Source organism: Pseudopodoces humilis, chromosome 6 (genome assembly GCF_049639895.1).
Source record: "Pseudopodoces humilis isolate 2021_Gansu_Grassland_sample_001 chromosome 6, ASM4963989v1, whole genome shotgun sequence".
Classification (NCBI taxonomy): Eukaryota; Metazoa; Chordata; class Aves; order Passeriformes; family Paridae; genus Pseudopodoces; species Pseudopodoces humilis.
This window is the reverse complement of record NC_142205.1, coordinates 49,034,178-49,059,259: the sequence shown is the minus strand read 5'-3', so window position 1 is coordinate 49,059,259 and position 25,082 is coordinate 49,034,178. Positions and strand designations below refer to the sequence as shown.

The following is a 25,082-nucleotide window of genomic DNA, read 5'->3' as shown; positions in this document are numbered from 1 at the left end:
GAGAGATTGTACTTGTGGCCTGCAGAGGGAAAGAACACTGAAGTCTTGGAAAAAACCAAAGGACAAAGACGTTTGCATGATTTCAGTGTATGGAGCACTGGGGGCTTTTCCTGAATCTATAATAAAAGGTGACAGCAGCCACAGAAACTGCAGCAGAGACAGGAAGCCCTGTCAAATCACAATTGGGTGAATGCAGTCATTTGCTGAAGCTTTTAGCAGGGATTGAAGTAGAGAAAGGGATGACTTCCATTACAAAACGACAGAGGTGCCTGCTTTTTATTAAAAATCAGGCATAGCAAATGCAAATTTTGAAGTGTCACAAAGGCACCACCAATTTCTGCCTCAGTTTCACACAGCCAGTGCAGTAATGGGGAGAAACGACTGCTAGTGAAAAAGACAAAGAGACAGCAGCCAGCTTTCCTCCCCTGTCCATTCTGAGAGCAGGAGTGCTGCTGTGCCCGCGCTGGCTCCAGGGAGTGCAGCTCTCTCTCGCAGCCCGGCGCTGCTGCCGGGGGTGCCGGCAGGGGCTGGGAGGATGCAGTGAATAAAGCTGGGGACACCCTGCTGGAGGGGAAACGCAGGGATGGATGGCTGTAGCCAGCAGCCGGATGGTGGCCAAGGCGGCTGAGGGTTTTCTGCAAGGCTGGTCATACACACAGAGCCACGCCCTGTCCCAACACCAACACCTTGTGCCCCATCCCACTGCTTTCTAGCCAAGGCTATGATTTTCTTGAAATGTAGACCAGAATTTTGTCCTAAAACACCCCTCTAAAATTGGTTTTCACATGCAGATTTTTCCAAGTACCACTTTTGCAAAAAAAGATACATTTTTTTTTCTGTAATTCAGGGCATTCCCAATGTCCCGGACACACTGTCCCATTTCTCCTTCTTACGAAGGGGATTGAGAGGCAGGAAAGCCCTGTTTTTAGGTTAATTTACCAAACATTTTTTTACCACAAGTCTGGGGGTGAGGGGAGGAAAGCTCAGCTTAAATGAGGAATTTTAAAAGAAAATCACAACACAAGCAACTACGGACTGAACTCTAGCTGCTGGGAAGAGAATGCAAGAGGAATGGAAAGGAAGCACGTTGCTGGAAGCGTCCTGCCCAGGCCCACTGCACCTCCAGCACCAGTGTTTCAGCTCAGAGCAGCGGCTGGAGCTAAGTTGCACTGGCAGGCACGCCTTTCCTCATTAGCTTTCCTTCCCCTGCCGGGAGCTCTACCTGTCACCAAGGTTTAGTTCCAGGTGGCTGTGCTGCTCCAGTAGCCACAAGCCAGGAACTTCTGCCAAAATGAAAGCAGCAGGAATTACATCCGTAATTCAATGTGCCATGCTGCGGGCTTCTGACAGGCCTGCAGTGCCACAATTACAAGTTTAAAGGGATTTTTTTGGGCCTTTGGTATCACTTTGAGGAGCTCATGCATTGACCAGGCTGTGTGTGTTCTGTGACTCATTGACAGTGGCATTTAAAAGCCAAGCCAAAACCCGAGAGATTTTGGGCTGACAATCAGGCCACTCCTTACACAACACACAGCGGTAAAGCTGCATCAGTGGAAAATGAAACCACGAAGTGAAAGGGGAATAGTTCTCCAGGAAGCTTCACAGGCTTGGGTCCACAAGGAGTGGCTTTAAAGGAAAATTTGCACAAAAAAAGCATGCAGACTACTTCACAAGCATACCTTTTCAGAGAAATAAGACAAGGGAAGAGAAATCACATTCTAATAATTTGTAACAGTTCATTATGCTGTAAATTTCAATTCTGATTGCATTGGTGTACCACTGACTGCTGAGCTAAATATCTGGAGTATTTATTTTAATTTTTTAGTCAATTAAAAATAAAACAAATGAGTGTTCCAAAGCTCTGGTTCATCAGAAGACTGAAGCAAACATTTACAGTGCATATCATAGACAAGGGAGACTGAATTTCATCTTAAGTTTACTGACTTCCTTTGGGATGTTATTATACTTTTTAAAATTAACTTAACTACTTGTTGGGTATGTGGGTTTGATTTTTAGTTTGGTCGGGTTTTTGTTAGGGGATTTTGTGGGTTTTATTTCTTTGTTTGGGGTTTTTTGTTTGTTTTTGAGGTTTTTTAAAATTTTTTTTTCTAAAATCCAATCTGATATTCCAGGCCAACACACATTTTATTCTCAAGATTTATAGGAAATAAAAATATCTCCTTAGACTGATGCAGAGTAATTAGTACCACCTCTCCTTCAGTACTATGACTCGCAATAATATGAAACATAATACAAATAGTGTAAGGCACATAAAAATAAGAAACAAAGGGGTGTTGTTCTGACACCATTCTGATCACATAAAATAATATATTTTTTATTTCATACTTACTGAAAAAGAAAAAACAACAAAGAAGAAAGGAAGAAATTAAAACCCTTCCAAATGCATCCTTCCCAGTTACAGGGAGATGAACATCCTGTGTAATGGCTTCAGATCACCTCCACTATAAATTAAAGGTATAATATTCTTTGTGGAGAATCCCAGGGCAAGCTTCAATAAAGATATATATTATGGTAGGATGAATAGCTGTGCTTTCCCAAACTACCCTTTTTGACCTCCTTTTACTGTTTTGCAGAGTTTTACAGAAATGTAGCATAGAAATGACTCAGAAATGGCTCAATGAAATCGTCACTTACTGTTTGTTGTGCTGAGACTTGTACTTGCTACTGAAGTCACTGCTGGAGGTTGTTTTGTTGTACCTTGTGTTGTTTGTGACGTAGCATTAGGTGAAGAAGACACAGGGCCTAACACAGGAAAGACATTCCATTTATTTCCTCTATTTTGCAAACACACATAAAATACACCTACTGCCCCGCTTTCAGACTAATTTTAAATTACCAAGAGGATATTTAATTGAAATTCAAGATCAACAGGGGCAAAGGCCCCATTGACTGCAGGGAAAGCCACTCCCTGTCCCATAGGTGGGTTATCCCACTGCAGACAAGCCCATGACAGTGCAGTTGGAAGGTGTACCTTGGAGCTTCTTTTAAGCCTGACCAGAAGGAAGCTCCTGCACACACCTGTAAGGTTTCACCAAATACATTCTCTGTAAAACAAATTCCCAAAGCAAGAGGCACTGGTGCCTAATTTCCTCAATGACCACTAGAACATCATCAATTGACTCTGTGATTTTCACTTACTGCTTGTGATGTTTTCATCTGCAGTTTTGACTGCAGTTGTCAGCACGGGCGTTGCCAGTGTTATTGTTTGCGAAGTTGTTGTAGTCGCAGGTTCCACTGCTGCAAGAAAGGCATTCACATAATTATGGATTTATTTTATCATGCCTAAATAAACACCACGTTCCTCTAGCTGTGCTCTCTTTCCAAGGCAGTGAATTTCTGTTTAAAGGCTGGCCCTCACAGAGTCTTATTATTCACACATTTTGAAAGAGGATTTGAAGTACATATGGTTGGTTTCAGAGGGGAGGTCTGGCCTGTGAACAATCTGCAATTTCCTACTGAAAGGTACTATTGTCAGCAATTGTACCTCCCAGCCAGCCCCTAAAGGAGAGGCACATGATCTTTGGGGGTTATACAGAGGTGCTTGGTTTGACTTCCAAGGGAATAAGTGAAGGGAACAGAGCCTGGTGTGGATGGATGGATTGACTGTGCTGCTGGATTACCCCTCTGAGCAGCACTTTGCTGCATACCTGTTTAGCAGGAGGAGAGATGTAAAATCTCCATAAAGAATTGTGATACATAGGAACACAACTTAATAGATCACAGGCAAAGAGCTGAAGGGGAACAGACTCCACTAGTCTTTGGGCAATTTTTCCCTGTGCTTGACTACCTTGAGACACATTTGAGTCTCTTTCATTGACTAATGTTCCTGGACCTTCTTTCTCTGCACCCAGATTTCTGGAGAAAAAGGAGCACCCAGTAGGCCCTCCTCTTTGGAGTACAGTAAAGCTTAGGACATTGTGGGCAATATGAATAGTATTCTCTACTAAATTCTATTCCTTGGGGTGAACTCAGTACTCTTTGAAAGGCGCCTCCTAGTTCTGTCCTCAAGAGGAGTGAGACTTGAAGGCTAAGGGGAGGGAGGGGAAAGGGCTCCTGCAGGCAGCAGGGATCCCTTCCCAGTCATTGCCAGTATGGAGAGATGGGAGCAGAGGTGTCCAAACATCACTAAGGCAATAGCAAGGTTTAAATAACCTTGTCTTGCTGTGCATAGATGGTGTGCTGTATGTACCCCTGGCACTTGCTTCAAGGAATGGACTTACCAAAGTACATCCAGGGAATCTGGACTAAAAACCCCCATAACTAATCAATTTAAGAGTCCAGCTTTCAATTCCATGATCTAATGCAAACAAGAAGTGCTACTGTCAGCTACAGAGGCTCAACTAAATACCTGACAACTACTACCTCTACCCACATACTACCTCTTCTAGCGTTTTTAATGGATGGCATATGTGAAAGAATAGGAATAAATCATTATACCCCATGTAATTTTCTCTCACATGACTTAAGTACTTCTAAATACAATATTCACACTGGAACTTTTGAAATATAATTTATACTTTCTTTCTCTGCTCTCAGTTTTCTAGCTGTTCACCTAGAATAGCAACGCCTCAAGGAATGGGCCTCCTTGTTCTACACTCACAAATTGCTTGAATCTCATACTGGGTTTCTAATGCTTTTCTCACAGTGGCATAAATACCAACACTGCTTTCCCTTCCATGACAAAAAGCTGCAAGAAAAATTTCAATGGAACATTCAAAGAGTGAATTCACTGTGAGGCATTGGGTGTTTATCAAGTGTTTTAAACAGACATAAACATCAGGGTTTTTGAGAACTGCACAGAAGAACTGCAACACCATTTAAATAGGTCAAAATCTTCTGCTGTAACAAACATAATATATGCATATTTCACCTGGTTGCATCTCATCTACCTCCATTACTAGCACTTCAAGTGTATACTTCATCATGTCAGCGCCTTCAGCTCCACAGCAGACTCATTAGTATCCCCAGTTATCAAAAAATAGAATACTGTGTCCATGTTTTCTTCTCTCACATGTATAACTTATTATATGCAGCAGTCTTCAATATTCAGACTATTGAAGTAGTTCACATGATTTAAATATGGTCAATATTGATTTTTCACACATTTTCATAACAAAGCTGCACAATAAAGAGAACTGAATGTGACAGCCAAAGATGTAGACCAGAATCGCTGACTTTTAACATCTTTTCTCTGCTAAATCCTCTTGAACTGGGAGTCTTTGGTAATTTATTAATCTCTGATCTCACTTGAACTACTCCTTGAGAGCATAGGAACTTGGAGAACCTTTTTCACCCCCACCAAAAAAATGTGTAGCCTGCTCAGATTAACTGTCTCCATACTAAGATACTTCAATCCTTTCTTTGCAACAGAGTTTCATAAAAGATTGCGGTAAATACATGTCTCTGTGATCACCCTGTATGAAATAATTCACCTGATTTCTCCCAGAAGTTGGAAAAGCTGAAAACTAGAAAGACAACAGGATCTTCAGAACACCAGGTACAGCAAATTGGAAGTCTTACCAGCTTTTAATGTTGCTGTAGAAGTGGTTGGCTTGGTAGTAGTGTTTTCAATGCCATCTTCTGAAAGAAAACAGAAAGAATCACATCACTTCTGCACCATCCAGATCTATTTAGCACTATATAGTCATAATAGCAGAGAGCAGCATGGACCCTCCTGGAAAATCAAGTTCAGAAGCTTGTTAGCAGAAACAACCAAATCATATAACTCTGCTACCAACATTTTCAAGCTATAGCCTAAATATCTTCATTTTGCCCTGACAGCTGTAATGGGGAGCATCTGCTGCTGCCTCCCATCTTGGACTGCATGGTCTTTTCTCACTGGTGTCTCCCAGACTAGTTGGGAAGGGGGAAAAGGAGACAAAGTGGTTTCTGCTAGCTCTTCCTCCCCTTGAATATAACCATAGCTGCACTCAGTCTCCAGGGTGGAGGATTAACTAAAGTAACCAGCCACTGGAGTAAGCAGCCCTTCTCCTGCCTTGAAGTAACAAAGTTGTACTAGCTCCTTGGCTAGTACAAGCACTTCAGGAGGGCTTTTCAGCATCACCTTGATCCCTAAATGTGAAAGGAAGAGTGAAACATGGCTCAAGAAGCACCACATTGAAAGACTGACTTTCCCCACTCCCCTCAATGCAGTGCTCCAGCTATTGGGGTTTTACTACTGCAAATGATGCCAATCTTAAAAGGTCATTAGAAGGTGGCTCTTCAATATTACAAAACAAATAAATCATCCAAAAAGGAAACTTCAACAAACAAAAAGAAAAATAATTTCTGTCTCTTCTTACTGTTCTTCAAGGTTATAACATCATAACTCAAGAAGTGTTTTGGCTTCAAAGAAGATTGCTGCGGTGTTCATATTTTTCTACTAAAAGAAATTAGGGAGTGTTGAAGGGGGAGAAAAAGCTGCACTGAGTCAGAAACAGGCATTTCTCAAGCATTTTAGGCTGCTGTGAGACAAATATGGGTACATTTGTGGAGGAATAGATCAACTCTGTAACTGAATGGGAGAGCAAAATGGCACAGGCTAATCCCCATGTGCTGTCAGGTTTGAAGCGTGACATCCTGTCAGGCTGCATTAGCATGCTGTAATACAGACATGCTAAACTGAGTCAGGACAGCATGTCAGTATTCTTGTGTGACTCCATTCATGGTAATATCAGCTGGCATTCTCTCTTTTTTTGGCTACAGGGAAGAACAGTCAGTTTTGTTCCCTTTGCTCAGTGTACTGCGCTCCGATTAACATTTCATGAGCATCACCCGAAGCCTTCAAGAGCCACAGATCTAACCTGGAAAAAAAATAATACATAATACAATTGCAAGGGCTCTGCAGAAATGTATTAAGGTCTAGCCAGGTGAGCCCTCACTACTCCCCTCCAAGCAGTCTATCAGCCCTCTTGGCACCTGAATGTCTCTAAGGGGTCTCAGTCTCTCTCCAGTGAGCCTCACTTTGTTGGGCATCTTTTCTAGGTATGCTGTTGCCTCTGTAATTTGCTTTGTCATAGCACATGCTGGCCCAGTTTGACATGGGAATATCCTGTATAAAATTAAATGAGTTGCCCATGGGCCTGCTGGTGCCCCAGCTCTACTCCCCAGAACACATGGACACAGTCACACCACACACAGACTCATGTACACTGCATTTAAAACACAGATTTTCTTGCCATTTGGTTACCCATTACAGTCAGAGTAATGCTTCATAGCCCACTCTTGAAATACTTGGAAAACAAATTTTATCCAGAGAGATCTAAAGGCAATCTTGTTTCCCTAAACAGTGAGCATTTTCCCATCTCTTCATTCTCATTATGTGCTGCTGACAAAGCTCCTGTAATCCCCCACACCACAAGGCCACAGCACTAGAACAGAATGTTTTTTCAACAGTGCCTACATTTCATATGGTTTTGTTTTAACATATCTCAGTAGCTGCCGTGTCTGTAAAGCCAGCTAAGTGCACTAGCTGGCCAATCACCTCATTCCCAAACTCACTCCTCCCAAAACTCTTCCTCTAACTCAGCATGACTTTGTAGGAAACTCACTGCAATACTTATTCATCCTTTAAAGGTGTTCCATTTAATAACCATGTTGATAGGCCAAGGTTTCCTCAAAACAAAAGTGTGAATATTTTTCTTATGACTCACTATTTGTTGATTTTATCACAGGTTAGAGATAAACTAAGCTAAATTCAATTAACAGAGTACAGTAGACTTTTATGAATTAATTGTTTTCTTAAAATGGTGAATAATTAAGTATACTTTAAAAATAAGTGGAAAATATAATGCAAAAATGTTTAAAACTTGACAGCATTGTGGGGGGAAAACTGTTTGATTAAAAGATATAATAGTGGTGGCTTATTATGCTCTTATTTGCAATGTTAAATTGTAACTAAGGAGAATCCTATGGGAGATAAAAGCAAGAGATCAAAAAATGATAGAGAAAAAAATAATTTTCACCATTAGAGACTGTTGATAGACAAAGAGAGGGGCAGAAACCTTTATTTATCTGCTCATGTCAGGTTGGCTGCAGCCCCAGACGACGGACAAGTGAGTTACAATCGCCTGTTTTTTAGCAAATTTGAATGCAGTGATCTCTTTGATATAAGAGCACATGGATGAACTCTGATGTAGGAGTAGCCAAAATCCACTCAGCAATTGTTCTCACACAGAAACCACTGCCATTTGCTGTGTTTGCTGGCAATAAACCCAGCTAAAAGAGCATAAGAGACCCAGGATGCAGCACCCTTGTGTCTGGAGAACACATGTGGAGCTAAAAGCCTCTCAACACAACACTGCACTGAGTAAAGGGGGAATGCTGGTGGTGGTAAGATCCAAAAAAAAAAACCCAGAAAAACACCAGCAAAAAACCAAAACATGTTTTAAAGCAGATAGTAAGGCAAGAGGAAATCCAGACTGGGAGAAATGTAACAAGAGAGGGGGAAGAGAAGGGCAGAAAGATCTAGAGACTGTAAGGCAGGGTCACAGGGAAAAATATGAAGGAACTAAGAGATCCAAGAACATGGCCACATAGCCACAAGACCAAACTGAAAAGAGAGTTGCTGTTGTGGCTTTTTTTTACCTCAGGTTCACAGAATTTCCATTTATTGTCTTTTCTAAGTTGGATTTAAATGGTATATTTGCTCTAAAATGAAAGCACATTAGTCTTCAGATTTCAAAATGGATGAACTGAAACACTGAACTTTCTTTTAGATTCAGAAGGAGTCCTTGAATTTAGACAGGACTGACCGATGGCCACAGCTGTCCTCAAACTGCAGCTTTGATGTAGGCTTCAGTCTCTAAGATCTGAGCTTGGAGTTCTCATAACCTTTTCTCTCTCTCTCTCTATTTTTACCTTTACACTGGAAAGATAAACAGATTATAACCTCATGTTAATTAGGTGCCTGTTATTGCTATAATCAGGACAGCAATAAAAAAAGGAACAATTGCATGTTATTATAGCAGTACTTCTGTTTATACCTTACAGGATACCACAGGTTACAAACCACAAAGTTTCAAACACCACATGAAACAGATAATACAAAACTGAATGCTGAAGCAAAACATTTTAAAAAAATTAATAGATTGTTCAAAGTATATATTGATTATATTCATTAGATGAATTACTGAATTTAAGCACTGTCTGGTTCGGCATCAGTATCTAACTTTGAAAAGAAATTATTTTTATGGAAAAGTCACTATTGCTACAGATAACATGTGGAATGGCCTCTTTGGCATTTCATTTGACATTGCACTACACAGACAAAATCATATGGCTAAAATCCTTTAATTCAGATAAAATACTTGGTTCAGCTTCAGAAGTATGCTAAGAAGGATGTGGATTCCTGGAGCAGAGAACAATAAAAATCATCAAGAGTCTAGAGAAAAATGACCTCTCAGGAAGGACAGCAAAAATTGCATTTGTTCAGCCTAGAGAGGGAAGGATTAATGGGAGGCACAACAGCAGCAGTCAGTAGGTGAGGAGCTGCAGCCAGGACCAAGGAATAAACTTATGTCCATTGAAGTTTGAATGAGAGGAATGGACAAGAGAAATTTGGACTATAAACTCTGCAGGTATTTCAGTGCCTGTGTCAAATTGTTGGCATAACAGCCAGAAGCTGGTGTTTTAACCATTTTGCTGATGAGGATGGAATATATTACAGGTTCAGGTCAGAACCTCCTGCTCTATAGGCTGTACCTGGGAACAATTACCCAAGAGGTGTCCTGACAACCTGCACATGAAAATTCCTTATTTCAAGGTTATAAAGCAGAATCTACAGGTGTTTATGTTTGTCTATTATATATTATCATTGAATCACAGAATGTTTTGGGTTGAAAGGGATCCTAAAGATAATCTAGGTCCAGCCTCCCTGCTGTTGGCAGGGACATCTTCCACTAAACCAGTGGATGAGCTCAGAGCTCATCCAGTCTGGTCTTGAACACTTCCAGGGCAAAAGCAGCCACAGCTTTCCTGGGCAACCTGTTCCAGTAGCTCACCACCCTAACTAATTCTATTCAAATTCTAGTAAAAAGTTTCTTCCTAATATCTAATCTAAACCTACTCTCTTTCAGGATGTTAAATTATAGGTTTTTGTGTGACCCTAGACCTTTGCGACTACAGACAAGTGATGGACAAGTCAAAGTTGTTTTTTTGATTTCCGTTTCTCCACAGCATCAGGAATAAATAGTTATCTCTTTCTAGCCCATGATAATTCTGCCAACCCTCATGACCATGAAAGAGCCTCCTGTAACCACTGTTCCAGCAGTACCCATATAAAGACTGTATAGTTTGTAAAAAAAAAATAAAATTGTCCTTTTTTGAGAAATTGATAGCTGTCCTTGTAAGCAAATCTGGTACTGATCTGGGAACTCAGAGTTCCCAAGAAATAGCTGCTGCCTGACAATGTACACAACTTGTTTACTCTTACCTGGAGCTCTGCTGTCTGTTACATTTTTCTCTTTCATTTAATGCTGCTTCATCTCTACATTCTCTTATATGATCTTTCCCCAGGCCCAATACAGTCCTTGCACTTCTCCTATTTCTGTTTTCACTGCTCATTTGTCTTTCTTTCCAGTGCATGACCATTTACCTTAAACCTTGAGATAAATTTATTTTTTCTTTTGTAGTGCATTTTGTGTAAAGGCTCATATATTATCCAAAAAACAAAAATACAGATGTACTTTTAGAAGAGGTTTAAGTGCAATTTTAACAGTGTTGTTTGAAATCATCCTTTCTTGCGATTTGAAGATCAAAAAATAAAAAAAATCTATTAATGAAACACTCCAGAAATAAATATTTAGAAAAAAATGAATAAACCCTCCCCAGATATTTTTTTTTGTGAAAGAATTAATCTTATAGAAGTAATACTGGTTTTAGTACTTAATAGTTTCTTGCATTTAATCCTTCAGGCCTCATACTTAAGATTTTCTTTCTATAGTCACATAAACTAGATTTTAAATGGGAACCAAGGTTCTGATGTAATCCTGTGAACGGCCGAAGCTGGTAACCAACTGACACAGCTGATAAGCATTTAGTGAACAATATTAAATTAAACAAAGCCATTTGCAAACTTCATGAATTTGAAACAAACTCAAAAAATCTCCACAACCTTTGTGTTTTCATACTTCTTTAGTATGCAAAGCAATACTCAAAGTGTGATATGCCTTTCACATGCATTCAGATGTGCCTGTAACAGGACCTGCAAGCAACACTCATGCTGTCACAGCCCCTGGTGAAAGGAAAGCTGTGTCCCTGGTAACAGCCCCATGCTGGGTCACAGCCACTTCACTATCATCAGAAGTCAGAATTGCAAAGTGTTTTTCCAGCCTGGTCTCACAATAGTTTTGCACTGCTGCAAAAGCTCTTAATGCAGCCTCCTGCAACATAAGCCATTTTCCACCTCAGGATTTTCTCCTTACATTGGCAGGTGGAAGGACAACGTGGACCCTGGACAAAGTTACACTAGCCATGCTTAAGGTGAACCCCTGTGAGGTGTATTTAGATACTACAGGCAATATTAAAACCATAAGGCAGGGAGAAAGGCCACATCCTTTGCTGCCTGATGCCAACCACCTGGAAGCCTGTGATTCCCGCTGCCTAGGGAGGTGGGAAACCACCTCCGGTTTGCCAAGCTGTTACCTTCCTTTCAGTCACGTCTCTCTTCAGCAACAAACCAAGAACATACTATACAAATCCTACATGTGCAGATCTTACATTTCAGGTCAACTTTCTACTTCTCTGTAGCTGCTGGTCCTGGTTTGCAGGCTGGTGTCCCACGACAGAGCCAGCCTGCTGCAGAAGAGTGGGGAAAACTTACAGGCATGAGAATAAGGGAAGACACAAAGGCAGGGAGAAGCTCCTGGGCCAGAGACACATAACACTCTCCCTGCAAAAGCACCTGAAAACATGTGAAAGAGATGGACATTAGGGAAGGGGGAGCATAAATGTAAAGCCCTGTAGCTGGAAAAGGAGACAGGGCTCCTTCTGCACGGCATGGGAACGAGCAGCAGCAATTGGGGCAATGTAGAATTTGGTTTCTGCAGAGGAAACATAAACTGGGTGGGCTGGAGGCAGCCAGCAGCAAGAGCTGAGGGGAGGAAGGAAAGGGAGGTAGCTGCCACAATTTTTCCAGCAGGGAACAGAGAGAAAGCAGGAAATGCAGCTTTGGTGCCAGCACTGCCCCAGAGCTCCTCCTGCTCACCCAGGCATGGGGCTAACATTAAACGCTATGGGATAACACTTAACACTAGCAGAGAGCTGCTGGGAATTACCAGTCCCCAGGCAAAAGGCTCCCACAAAACCTTCCCACAGCACCCAGCAAACTGCTCCTGCTTAGGGACATGCTGCACAGAGAAATATTGACAAGGCAGCTCCCAAGGAACAGCCTCAGCCAACATGGCTATAGGTTGTCAGGGGCTCCCCTCCTCAAAACATTAACAAGAAATGTTGGATGAGTGCCCCGTGTTACTGAGCATTTGAAGCAACCCAAGCGCAGCATGATTTGCCTCTCTGCATGTGTGGATGTAGAAATCTGGGAACTTAAATAGACAGTTTAAAGCGGTTTTTTATTGCCTTAGAAGAAATGCAAACTCCCTATCAAAGGCTTTTAACCACAAGCTTTCTCAGTGCACCTTCTGGTCATGTGAAGCTTGGTGGATATCTCTATTACTCTGTACTACAGAGGGATGAGTACATTGTTTGCACTCCACAGAACAATAAATGTGCTCAGCATGCTCATCGGCACTCCAGCCTGCCTTGAATGAAGGCTCCAAGCTTCGCACTCCTCTTCATTTAAACCTGTTAAAACTATTTAATAGGTTTTAATTAAACCCTTTAAAGCTATTTAAACCACCAGATTGCCACCCTTTGATGGTGATATATTTGTTTGTCCATGTGTAAGATAAAAGGTAGGAGTTTCTGAGGACTATATTATAGTACAGAAAATGAACTGCCACCCCCCTTACCCTTGTGTTAGTCAAGCTAAATAAATTTGAAAAATGTCCTTAGTGGGTGCAATTTCATATAGAAAGCTTTAGACATATTGTGCATTGCTGAGCAGCAGAAGAAAAAGAAATAAAGGAGAGCCTGTTTCCTTGCAACAGGAAGGAGTAAGAGTGTTGGTGCAAGCCACCCCCACCCAGAAGGCAGAGAGAAAACTGTAATGCTTACAATGCTTTTTCCTTAACATGCTACTTGCAGGCCTATTTTTGTTTCCCATGAAAGAGCACGTTTGGGTAGGGCAGATACAAAACAGCCAGAGCGGAAGCTGAGCCAGGGTCAGTCAGTAGCTCTCCTTTTCAATGTGCTGCAGAAGTTAGGAAAGTCATATAGCTCTGTGCTATGTTTGTGACCCAAATGCATCTCCAGCAGCATGACTAATTTTATAATTCAGGAAAGGGTCACTGCAGTGTCTGCTATGATGTTTTTATTTTTAGAACATCCGGGATCAGCCTAGCCACCCATTTTAGCCACACCCGCCCATGCCACTCTGTTCCTGACAAAGCTCTGAAAGCCTCTGGAACATCAAAAAGCAGTTCCTGTCAGAAAATGCTGTGGAAACACTGTAAATCGCTTCTATAATTAATGTAATTCCATGCTCAAGGGTCCATTGAGACTCTCTTCATCTTTTCCACACTGTCTAGAACAAAGGTTAAATGGTACAGAATATCCCAAAGGGAAGGGCCCAAATGGGCTTTGCAAGCCCTGAGTGCACTACAGTCTCACTGGAATTACTTTATATGCAATGATGAAGGGTAGACTTTGAAAATACCTCATTTCTCCAACTGGCACATAACGCTGATGAAGACCTTGTTGTTTCTATCTCGCCAAACTGATTGAATACTCATGTTATCCTGAATTCCTACCAATCCGATACAACTGCTAGGATTTGATGCAAAAGTGAAAGTCTTTTCTCACAAGCTTTATGTAATAAAGCACTCCTATTTAAAAACCAAAGTTGTTACTACAAAGAGCATTTGAAACAGAGTGTCAACAGTGAGGACTTATCCTATCAAAGAGCAGTGGGAACTGCTGCATTAGCCATGCTGGCTCCCACTCTGAAAAACAGCTTCCTAGTGGAACAGAGTGACCCACATTCAGGATGCTCAGGCTTGTCAAAATCCCAGCTCCCAGTCAGTGCACTGGGAAACCATGGTGAACTGGGAGCTGATCCCATCATGCTGGTGAACAGCTATAGACATCCCTTGTACTTTTATTGGCAATAAGAGCAATTGTATTCCCCATGACAATTACAACTATAACAATTATAATTGTGAATAAGTTGTTCCATTCCTACACAAACCTCTCTCCTCTTCTTCAACCTTTCCTCCCATGAATGATCAATCCCCACTTCCCATTTTGCATCTGGAAACAGCAGTTTCTGCCAGCTCTTGGAAATACAAGGTGAAAACAATTAGGGAAGAAGCAGACAGTGCACTACAAAAAAGCATCTCTAAGACAGTAAGATAAATTGTTCACTAGTTCACCTAAATTCAAGAGCATTAAGACATGCCAGCCACATGACTCCATCAGCATAGGGAATGGCTTGCAGAAGTAGTAGAATCCTCTAGAGCCACTTGAACTAGACAGGATAAAATGTGCACAGAACCAAAAACTGCTGTGCACTGGGAGGATTTTTTTTGCCTCAAGTATGTGTGCTGTATCCTTTCCTTGCACATCTCAGGGACTGGGTTATTTGGCATAGATCTCGAGTAAGTTCTTTTTTTTGTTGTTGCATGTTGGAAACTAGTGAGTTGTTGCAAGCCCAACAGTTTCTTAAATATATTTGCTGTCTTCAGAATAACAGAAAATATATTTATAAACTACTTTTATAAGAAAAAACCTTCCTAAAGAGAACCTAAAATTGCTTTGCTGGAAGAGCCTTTCTGGGCAGCCAGCCTTTGGTGTAGCTACAAATTCCAAGGGTTATGTGATCTGAGTCAAAACAGAGGATGTCCAAACTCCATCTGGACTCTGCAGGATGTCCAGAAAGCTCCATAATTCAAAGAATTAAGTAGTTTTCAGAAAGAGATTTTAAAAGTCCCATGCAAGAATGAGTAACAACAATGGAATTGCACACTGGTCCCAAACACTTCAGATTTCTGACTTTATGAACATCTGTGGGAGTTTGGGGTAGAAGAGGTTTGACAACTTGGCAGGAGTTTCAGTGTGTCTAGAATTCCTGGGTAAAGAAAACCCCCAAATTTTTGCTTTTGTGGACTTTGAATGGCCATGGAAGTATTAGCCATGTATCATGTCAAAAGCTGCACCTCTCTACTGGACATGATACCAGGAATTTGGGTGGAAAAGATTTAAATTTCACATTTCTTTGCAGAGTAATCATCACTTGTTTTTGCCATTTTGTCTAGAAATATTTGGTGATATTTTTACTTCTATAACCTTTGAATGAGTTTGCAAACACCTATATTTACATCATCTATATTGTTGTGATCTATAACCCATGCTGAGATGGAGTAATTCATCTGTCTAGGAAAAATGATTTCTGGCTAGCCTCACAGTGGGATAGATAGCACCCTTATAATGATGTTTAGAAGGCTATCAACACTGTATTTCAAATAAAACCTTAGACTCAATGTTGAGCATGAGAAAAAGCAGGAAAAGTAATAAAAACTTAAGGAATATATGGGGTTCTGATCACTAAAAGTAATTAACATGCAATCTCAACAAGTTAGTATTTTACAGAGGAAAATAATGCAAATTGGCCAGGAAGGTTAGTAGATCTCCTGGCACTGTTTTTCTCAGACCAACTAAAATCCAAAGCTTTTCCCATTCTTATCAGTTGTTGCTTCAATAGCAGAATTTCTCAAGCCCAAAACCAACATTCATCTCCTGCTAAAGATTATGAAAGATGAAATCTGCAGGAAGTATAAACATCTCAATAATATCATGTTAATTGATTTAACCCTAAAGTTACACTGACACTCCTCAAACCAAGTACCACACTGAGAAATCACACCATTAAGACAAACTGTGCATTTTAGAATGATTACTTATCTTGTAGAAATCTTCAGACAGCAAGGCTGGTATAGTGCTCCCATGCCAGCAAAACACATAATTTTGTCAGTGATAGGACAAGGCAGAATGGTTAGAGCAGATAAATGTGATGCAAAATTAAGTGCCACTTGCCCTGTGGTTTCAGAAAACACAGTGTTGTTGCTATCTACAACATGCAGCTAAAACTGAGAAGCACGTTCCTGTCACTGAAAAAAACCCAGGGATTCAAAATTGTTGTTAAACTACTCTACTGATCTACTGATGAAGAGGATAGAATTTGCACTTGTACCAAAGACAAGCTTCCACTTTCCACATAAAAGTCAGAAAATCCTTGCCCTGTTCCTAGTATGAAACATCACCTTTGGAGCATCAGCTAGTTAGTATGGCCTGAAAGGTGTTGTTGGCTACTCTGACTGCTGATAAAAATGTATTTTGAAATTAATTTGGACCCTTCCAGACCAGCCTCTAGTACATGTGTGGGTGGCAGCAGAGGGCTTCCTACACCTTTGTGCAAGACCCCAGCAGATCACACTTGCTGAATTTTATTCCAAGCCATCATATCAGCAAGTGAGCATCAGCTCAGTCTTCATGCATGGGGAGGTAGGGCCAGAAGGCACAGTGTGGAGATAACATCATATTCAATTGTGTCAAACCCCTTCTCCTAGCACAGGTAGGTCTGGTTGATACCACATGCCACTGTTAGGGCATCCAGGGATCCATCTTCACGAGAGGAATGCCAAGGTATCGCTACCTGATTATGTCAACAGCTGGAACAATGACAGCAACTAGCAGGGCAGGACATGGTGCAAATCAGGGTTTTGACCCTTCTGTTTTAAAGGGAAACTTATTTTAATAGAGAAACCCATTTTTAGAGTGCAAGTTGAAACCAAAAGTAGATGTTTGTCTTCTAAAGAAGCCAGGTCTTTAATTCTTGACTTGTATTTGGAAATAACACTTGCTACACACAAATCCAACTTTGTCTCTCTGTTTACAGAATTGCAAAATAATCCCATTAAGGAGACATTCTTGAGCAACTGCAGCAAAAATTACAAACAACCCCACCCTTTCTCCCCCTTCATAAGGGCCATAAATAAAAATGATAATTTTCCATAAGATTTTACATGTTGAACTTAGTCTGGCTATCAAATAGCACCAGTTAAAAGTACTCCTGTCCCAAGGTTAAGAGTTTCTTAGATTATTTTTAATTTGTACTTTTTCAGTATAAACAATGTATAAACAACCCGAGTCCAAATTCGAGGTACTTTCCTATTTAGGAAAAAACCCCACAAAACCAAACGAAACCTCAGCAGATCTTTTTTACTAATTTATACACTAGTAAAGATTAATAAGAACTCTAGGATTGAATACAAAGAGTCAGCTAAAGAAAGGAGAAAACATTCTTGTAAATTCTCAGAAGAGAAAACCAATTTTTGGGCATGTTACACAGCATTATGTATTCCCAGTTTTGGAGCTGAATGCTGTGGGCAAGTTGCCCTTCATATTCAGTTTTCCATTTATTTTGGCTGTAAATCATAACCAAGCAGGTATCAAGCCATCTGCTTCTATCCTCAGCAAATGCTGTAAACTGCCCCAATATGCAAAGGATTTAATGAATGAAAGGAATGTGGTAGCAGGGAAAATGAAAAAAAAAAAAAAAAAAAAAGGAAAAAAAATCAACAAAGGAATAAAAGTTCAATATTCCATTAAAGGCTATCATAAGCTCCAGCACAATAATTTGATTTTTGACAAAGCTAGTCTTGGCAAACCGCTAGAAACAGTGAAAGTGGCAAATACAATTATTTTTTTCCACAACAGGCAAATTCTCAAGACATGCAGAGTTTTGGCTCAAGCAAGTTAAAGGTATAAGAAAGTCATATCTAAAGCCTATTCACATTTCTCAAATTTTTGGAAATGAGACAATGATTCAACTTTGACAGTCTGTGCCTTGCTGGTTGTCCAGAGAATAAACTTGAATAATAACCCAGAGTGAGGGGAGACCATTCTCAAAAGCTTTCACTGCTCAAAACAGTTTAGTTAGTATTTAATTTTAAAACTTAATTTTTAAAGTACTTGAAGGCTTTGAGCAGAGAGCACAGATGATGGAAAACGAAAGGGCTATCCATCTCCTCTAATTTACATCAACAAGAGCAGCATTCAGACAGCTGCAAATGTGTGCAATCACTACAGGAGCCCCGGCTTAGTGGAACTTTTCTTGAGCTATCAGCCTGGGAGTTGGGATTAATCAGCTGTGCTGTAGGCTTGGGAAGCTACACAGCATCCCTTAATGAGGAAGGAGGCTGGGAATTTTTAGGGCCGTACTTTAGGGCCGATGCACAGTGAAATGGAACTCCAAATTACTTCAGGGGCATCAGGACCAAAGTCTCAATGCAAAGATTTGCTCCTACCTTTCAAAAAAGAAAAACACCCTTGTTTCTTTGGAGTGCCATCAACCTTGACAGAGCACTTGGATAAAGCTACTTCTGGCTGTCAACAGGGGTCAGCAATCGGGCGTTAATATCCCACGCCTGGACGTGTCCAATGCAAAGTGATTAATTCCAGCTCAGATGCTCAGGAGCAGAGCCCACTGTACTCTGCCATCATTTCTGCAAGAAACCAGCCTGGAGCCTGTGTGAGAAGGATGTGGTGCTGTGCTACCAGCACTTTGTGGAGGATGTTTGCTGTGCAGCCACAGCCACGCTGTATTCCTAGACCAAGGCACGAGAAGATGCAACATCTAAGCATTTAACATTATAAGCACATGCCAAGGCTTCTCGTCTCATCTTTTAGGAGAAAAAAAGTTCACCTTTACACATTTTTAAAATAATTACATCCTGAGGCAGACTCAAGAGCATTCATATTTGATTACTATAATTTGACATTGTATTTTTTGACACATTCCAGTGCTGCCTGTTTAAAGCTGAAAACACTATGAACCAACCTAGAAAGCATTTTTATTTGAGCTGCATTTTGGAACAGGTAAGAATAAAGGGCAATATGCCAGGAGAACTGAACACCTTGAGATGAGCATGAAGGAACTCCTGTTCTAAGCACGTCATTTCATTATCCCCAGAGGGATGAGAAAAGTATAGGCAGGAGGAACAAGTCATCAGGGGGCTATCAGGCTCCACATCTGTACATAGGTGAGCCTCTAGTGATGTGCTGACAGAGGGAAGACGCCACCAAAACATTAGGGGCTTTTGAGGATGAAAGATCCCAAGATAAGTTAGAAAATTGCATAGAAAAGCAGTATGAGCATACAGCTGAAGACAAAGCATGAAATTTGGAAGCCCCACAGGAGATGAGGTGTGTTCTTTACTAACCACAGTGGAAATGTTCTAGTCCACTTCTGTATGATATACAAAAGATACACAGATAAGCACTTGGTGCATAGCACATGAAAAAGCTGGAAGCCCACACATTTGTCTTTGTGAGCTTTGAAGGCAAACTTCTCCAAAACCTGGGGGAGTATTAAAACACCAGGGTGTGATTTGACCTTCTCTAAAAATTACTGATCATAATTTTAAAGTACTAAAAACAGGGGGAGAAAAGTCTTGTTGCTGTCTCCAATGCTCAAAAAAGGGAGACTGAGTACAAGAGAGACTCGTGTGAGTCTCCCCACCATCACTTCCCAGCTTCAAATTACAAGGTTCTGCTGTTGCAGCCCAGACGACCAGAGCACTCTAGAAATCACAAAAAGTGGAAATCCAAATACTTTGGTCCATCTTTGCACAACAGACAATAAAACTACTTCTGTCTTAACAGGTTGATGCATGGGGCTGCCTGAAGCAAGCTTGACCAGAGCATGTAACTTTACTTTCACAAGTTAGATAAAAACATACACAAAATTTTCCCATAAATGTTCTTGATTTTCTAATGTGAATTTACCTACAGAATTTCACTACCACATCTACTTTGCAATTAGGTGTTAAAAAATACTTTTTTTTTCTATTTTTACAGAACTAAAATTGTTCAAAACAAATGTACCATATATAAAATCTGCTTATTCACTGCCATCAGTTCTGCCACGTTCATATCATGCAGAGGAGGGAAAAACCTTTTTAAAGAAAGGATTGTACAAAATTAGCAGGATTCCTCCCACCTTTGCATGTTGCTTTCTGGTAAGCTTTATGGACTGTTGGTGTTAAATATGCTCTTTTTGATGCAACTTCACTTTGCTTTCTAGAAATTGTGAAATTAAAGCTTTGACAATGACAGGAAGACTATTTTTACTAGGAGTAGCAGACAGAGAATAAATAGTATTTCAACACAGACTTTTGGGGATTGTACTTACTTAACATAATTTTAAAAGCAGTTCTTTCTGTGGCACAGGCTTATTTTTAATCTCCTTTATTGATCTGTTTTCCTAACAATGAGCCCAAGCAATAGCAAAAGATACACCATGAAAGACTACATTTCAACACATAACCTGAGAAAAAGTTGATTAACTTCATTTAGATCAGTTAATCTAGTATTATCAAGTTTTTAAGTTCTGGCTAATAGATCCTTTTCAGGCAATCTGTAGGCATTTGTGGAAGTTTTATCCCAGAGAGACAGGAAATGAAGGTACAGATAAAAGGCAGATTTTACTGCAAACGTATCTTTTGACAAAGGTTATGATAGACTCTGGCCCTTGTTGCAGTTCCTTTCACCCTTTCAGATTTTAGTAGTTAACTCCATTTTTAAAAGCATGATCCTTCAAGATGAAGAGTAACAAAAACATCAGTTCAGTGACCACCTGAACACCAAAAGTTGTATTAAATCTGTGCATTTAAAAACCATTCCTAAAAGATATTGCACCCAGTAACCAATATGACCCCTAGGCTTGCACCCCTCATTAACTGACACTTGATAAAAATGTTGTAAGCCCCTATATCTTTGGGGCCAAAATTAAGATAATTTTTGAGAGACATTCTTGGCCAAACTTATTGCTGGCATAGTGCCAGGGAAATCTGTCAGGATGGATCTAATATGCAAGAGAAAAAAATTGCAAAATCTTTCAGACATTTCAACTCACCCCTTAAAGCCATCTTTGCAAAAAATGCTTTAACATGTAGAAGAAAAACAGATTTGATAACTTTTGTAAATACACCTCTGCTTTTGACTCCTCTCAGATTTAGGAGCTTCACGACACCTAGAAAGAAAGCTGTCACAAAAATACAATGGCAGGAAAGTTTTTCACAGAACATATATAACTCAACTGCCAGTTAGTACCTTCTCCTCCAACACACAGTCTTTCAATCACTGTAGTAGAAATGAAAAAAAAAAAGCACCCAGTGACTGACAGCTAAGCTTTTGTTCACAAACCACTAGAGAGATGTGACAAGTCTATCCAAAAAAGCCAAAGAACTTACCTCCTACAGTGCAAACACAGAGTACAGCAAGGAAAAAGAAGGCAGTCCCCAGGAGCCTCATGCTTGGTGGTAGTTCTGTCAGCTCTCCCTTAGGCAGCTGGGCAGGGAGTGCTCTTTCACTCTGAGGCAGGCCTTAATTACTCCATGGAAAAAGGTGTGTGGTGACTGTGCTTGGTCACTGCCCATTCCTGCTTATTTTGGGGACTTTGATAAAGAACAGGAGGAAACACAACATACTCCCACTGGGAGTTCAGTACAGAGGAGATTTATTGTTTCAGTCCTTACAGGAACTCCTTTTCTTTGGCAGTGAACCATGTTTTTGTTAACACATTATTTTGTTCTTCTTCAGTCATGAGGTCAGGAAGGTTTTTGAACAGAGGCAAATCTTTCCTTAGGAGATGCTATACATCACCAGCTTTCATACTGGAGCTTGGGATACTTTTAAAGCACGTGTTTGTCAGCAGTGAGTGAGCCCAAGTAGTTGGGGATAACACACCCAGGAACAGAGGAGCAAAACAAGCAGCAAGAGCTCGTGTCTGGCTCTTTTCTGGGCTGTGTAAGGTGGTCTTGGTGAAAACCACAGCTGTTTCATGTTAAAGGTAGAGAGTCTCCCTGAGAGAGCTGCCACCCTCAACCAACAGGATGCAAGGGCCACCAGAATAGGGAGAGGAAGTGGCTTCAACAAGTCTCCAGCAGTGAGAGGCTCTGGGCTGTGCAAAGTTAGAGCTGGGGTGGGCGTTTTTCCTTTACATGAAAATGGGTCCTCTTTTTTTTTTTTATTAAATTTCTTAGTTTGAAAAGTTGCAAGTAGCCTTAATTGTATCTGCTCCATTAGTAATAGAAAGGTTTTTTTTATTCTTCTTTTTAGGAACTTGCTGTGCCATGGAATGGGAGTACAGACCCCAAAGCAAGCCTCTCACCTGAGCTATCTAACCAGCCAGCAGAGATTGTCTCTCTTCTCCTCCTCAGGACACACTGTGAAATTTTGTATCCCTCCTTCTCACAACAATTTTTCCAGCTTCTGTGGAAGAAACCTAAGCAGAGCTCTAGAGTTAAAGGCTATCAAAACATGATCTTGTAATAGTTCTGTGCTCTGCACCTTAATGATTCAAGGCAGCTGATGGCAATTAATCACAAGCCTTCAATCATAATGAGAATGAAGCACAGTATGTTTGCTCTTCTCCCTCTTTGTCAGCTCTCAGGAAAAAACTGTGGAAAAACTGACCTCATAAACAGCCTGACTAATTAAATAGCCAGCTCTGCTTATTTCAGTAATGAACATTTTTTTTCTTCATGACAGGTTCTAGCTATAAGGGGAAATTTTGGAATGGCTTCACATGCAGGAACTCCTTAGAGCTAACCCACAGTGCTTCCGGCCACAGTGCTGTTTTATCCATGGGATGAGGAAAATGGTAGCATGGCATTGTGTGTGGAATCACAGAATTGTGTGGAATCATAGAATTGTTTAGGTTGGAAAAGACCTTTAAGATCATTGCACCCAAATGCTAACCCAACACTGCCAAGTCTACAAGTGCCACATCTACATATCTTTTAAATATCTCCAGAGATGATGAATCAACTGCTTCCCTGGGCAGCCTGTTCCAATGCTTGACAAGCCCCTCTGTAGAAAGAGGTTGTAGAAAGACGAAATCTTATATCCAGCCTGAACCTCCCCTGATACAACTTGAGACAATTTCCTCTTGTCCTGCTGCTTGCTAATTGGAAGAAGAGTGGCACAACTTTTGTTTAAAGAAATTACATTGCTATATCTTAAGACTGTGACAGGTCCTCTGCAGGTGACAGGAGCTCAACAGAAATCTGATGGCAGAGAATGAATTTCTCGCACTTCATTTGGACAAACGTAGGTATTTGCATCCATGAGATACACAAACATGTAAGTCCTCCATAGCTGGACTGTGTTTCCAGCATTATTGAAAAGGATCCCACAGAAATAAAAACCTGACTCAAGAGGTGAGCCACACAATGACACGTTTGCCAAGTTCATCGGAGCATATGGCAGGGAGTTGCTCCAGTGCTCTGTTTTTATGCTCATTTTCTGCTGACGTAGGACCTAAAGTTAGAATGGGCTAGGAAAGCAATAACTACTGGAGCAGAAAGTCTTCAATAAAGATGACAAATCTTTATTGTGACAGTGAGTTCATCCCAGGTCAGTACTGTTCCTAATGCAATAAGAGGGACTCTAACCTTTTATTGCCAGCACCTGAAATGTTAATGCTGAAGAAAGATATGGAAAGGGATATTATTTTATTGAGTGAAATGAAATCTCTTCAAGACCTAAGAGGCATGAAGGTATGAGGAAAGAATTCTTTCCTTGGGTTTTGAGACCCAGAGAAACTATCTGAATGCCCAAATGAGTAATGGTTTGCTGCTCATCTGAACAGCAGCACTCCAAGTAGTTGCTGCAGCTGAAGATGATAAGTGTGGTGGCTCCCCGCAACTCACTGAAGGCAGAAAGGGCACAAAGTGTTGCAGTCCTGCAATAGTCACCCATATTGTAGCTACAAGTGTGGAAAAGCCTCCCCAGCCTCTCACAAGGGGTTGGGAGGGAAATAAAGAGAAAGAACCAAGTGTCTTTGCCTTACGCTATGTCATCCAACTCAGGTTCTATGTCACAGAGCCCTAATGCAACTTTCTGCTCCCTGAAACATCAAGAGAACAACGTCCCTCTCAGATACTCATGTCAATTTTAAAAGCAGCTAACTGCTTCTAGATCAAACTTGGGCAGCACCAGCAGCATGTATGTAAGAAACAATAGGAACAGAAGAGGGACAGCTCAAATATCTCACTGAAAGAAAAATTCTGGCTAAAGCTGAGTTGTAGCTTCTGGCTTGGATTATCTGAGCTGCAGAAGAGATTCTCACAACTCTTGTCAATGGAAACAGTTTTTTTTTCTTTAACAAGAAATAATTTAAGGTTTCAAAAGCTTTTAGAGATCTTTGCAGCAAATGATTATTCTTCTATGTGTTCACTGAAAAGAATTCTTGTTTTTTCCTTCCTACCAGCAAATAAGTTTTGCTTTATTGAATAAATGTTTTTCTTTCTTTCCTCAAACTGAGAAACTTAGCTTCAGTGCCAACGTGTGCTTTGTTTTACTGAGAAATTTGGTCATCAGTACTCCTGCCAACTGTGGTGTTATTCCCAGTGTTGGGATATCTGGAGTTTCACTTCAAGCCCCAGAACAAATGACTGCGTGACTCAGTTTTCACATCTTTTCAAGTAAGATTTTAGCCCTCCTAGTTGCAGAAGAAGACTTGAAACATGACCAAAGAGCACTCTAGAGAATGAAAGGACTCTCTGTTTTAAAATACCATTATTTTGTAGTCCAATAAGGGTTGGGGTAGCATGAGTTATATATTCATTTTTGCCTGTGTGGTATTTCATTATTAAAGGGAAACCACTTACAGCCACAGTGGATTTGCAGTTACAGCTTTATTGGTCTCTGGCTGTATTTATATATTCTTTCTTAGTTCACATTGCTTGGAGCATAACATTGCCTTTTCACGCACAGTTTTCCTATGAGGTTCAAATAGTCCTCTTCAGATTTAAAGAATGTAAAAATTTTACATATTGTTCAATATCCTAGAAGCACCACTGCATAAAACAGGCAATAACGTGGACAGCAAAGGGCTACCTTGCTGTGGGCTGCTGACAATTTCCAGTGTGGGTGTGAAG

The 25,082-nt window shown here is 40.6% G+C and overlaps 1 protein-coding gene across 2 annotated transcripts in view; it reads right to left on the bottom strand.

Moving 5' to 3' along the window:
- Nucleotides 1-21,722, bottom strand: part of EMCN (endomucin) — a 52,852-nt gene extending 31,130 nt beyond the window's left edge. Inside the window, exons 1-4 of one of the 2 annotated variants that reach the window (XM_088056942.1) lie at nt 21,390-21,722; nt 5,542-5,601; nt 3,160-3,258; nt 2,656-2,763 (exon numbers count right to left, since the gene is read on the bottom strand). In XM_088056942.1, coding sequence (XP_087913068.1) covers nt 2,656-2,763; nt 3,160-3,258; nt 5,542-5,601; nt 21,390-21,450 — 328 coding nt within the window. In that variant the 5' untranslated portion in view covers nt 21,451-21,722. The remainder of the gene's footprint in view (nt 1-2,655; nt 2,764-3,159; nt 3,259-5,541; nt 5,602-21,389) is intronic. The other variant, XM_014259869.2, reaches the window with a different exon arrangement.
- Between the last annotated feature and the right edge of the window lie 3,360 nt (nt 21,723-25,082).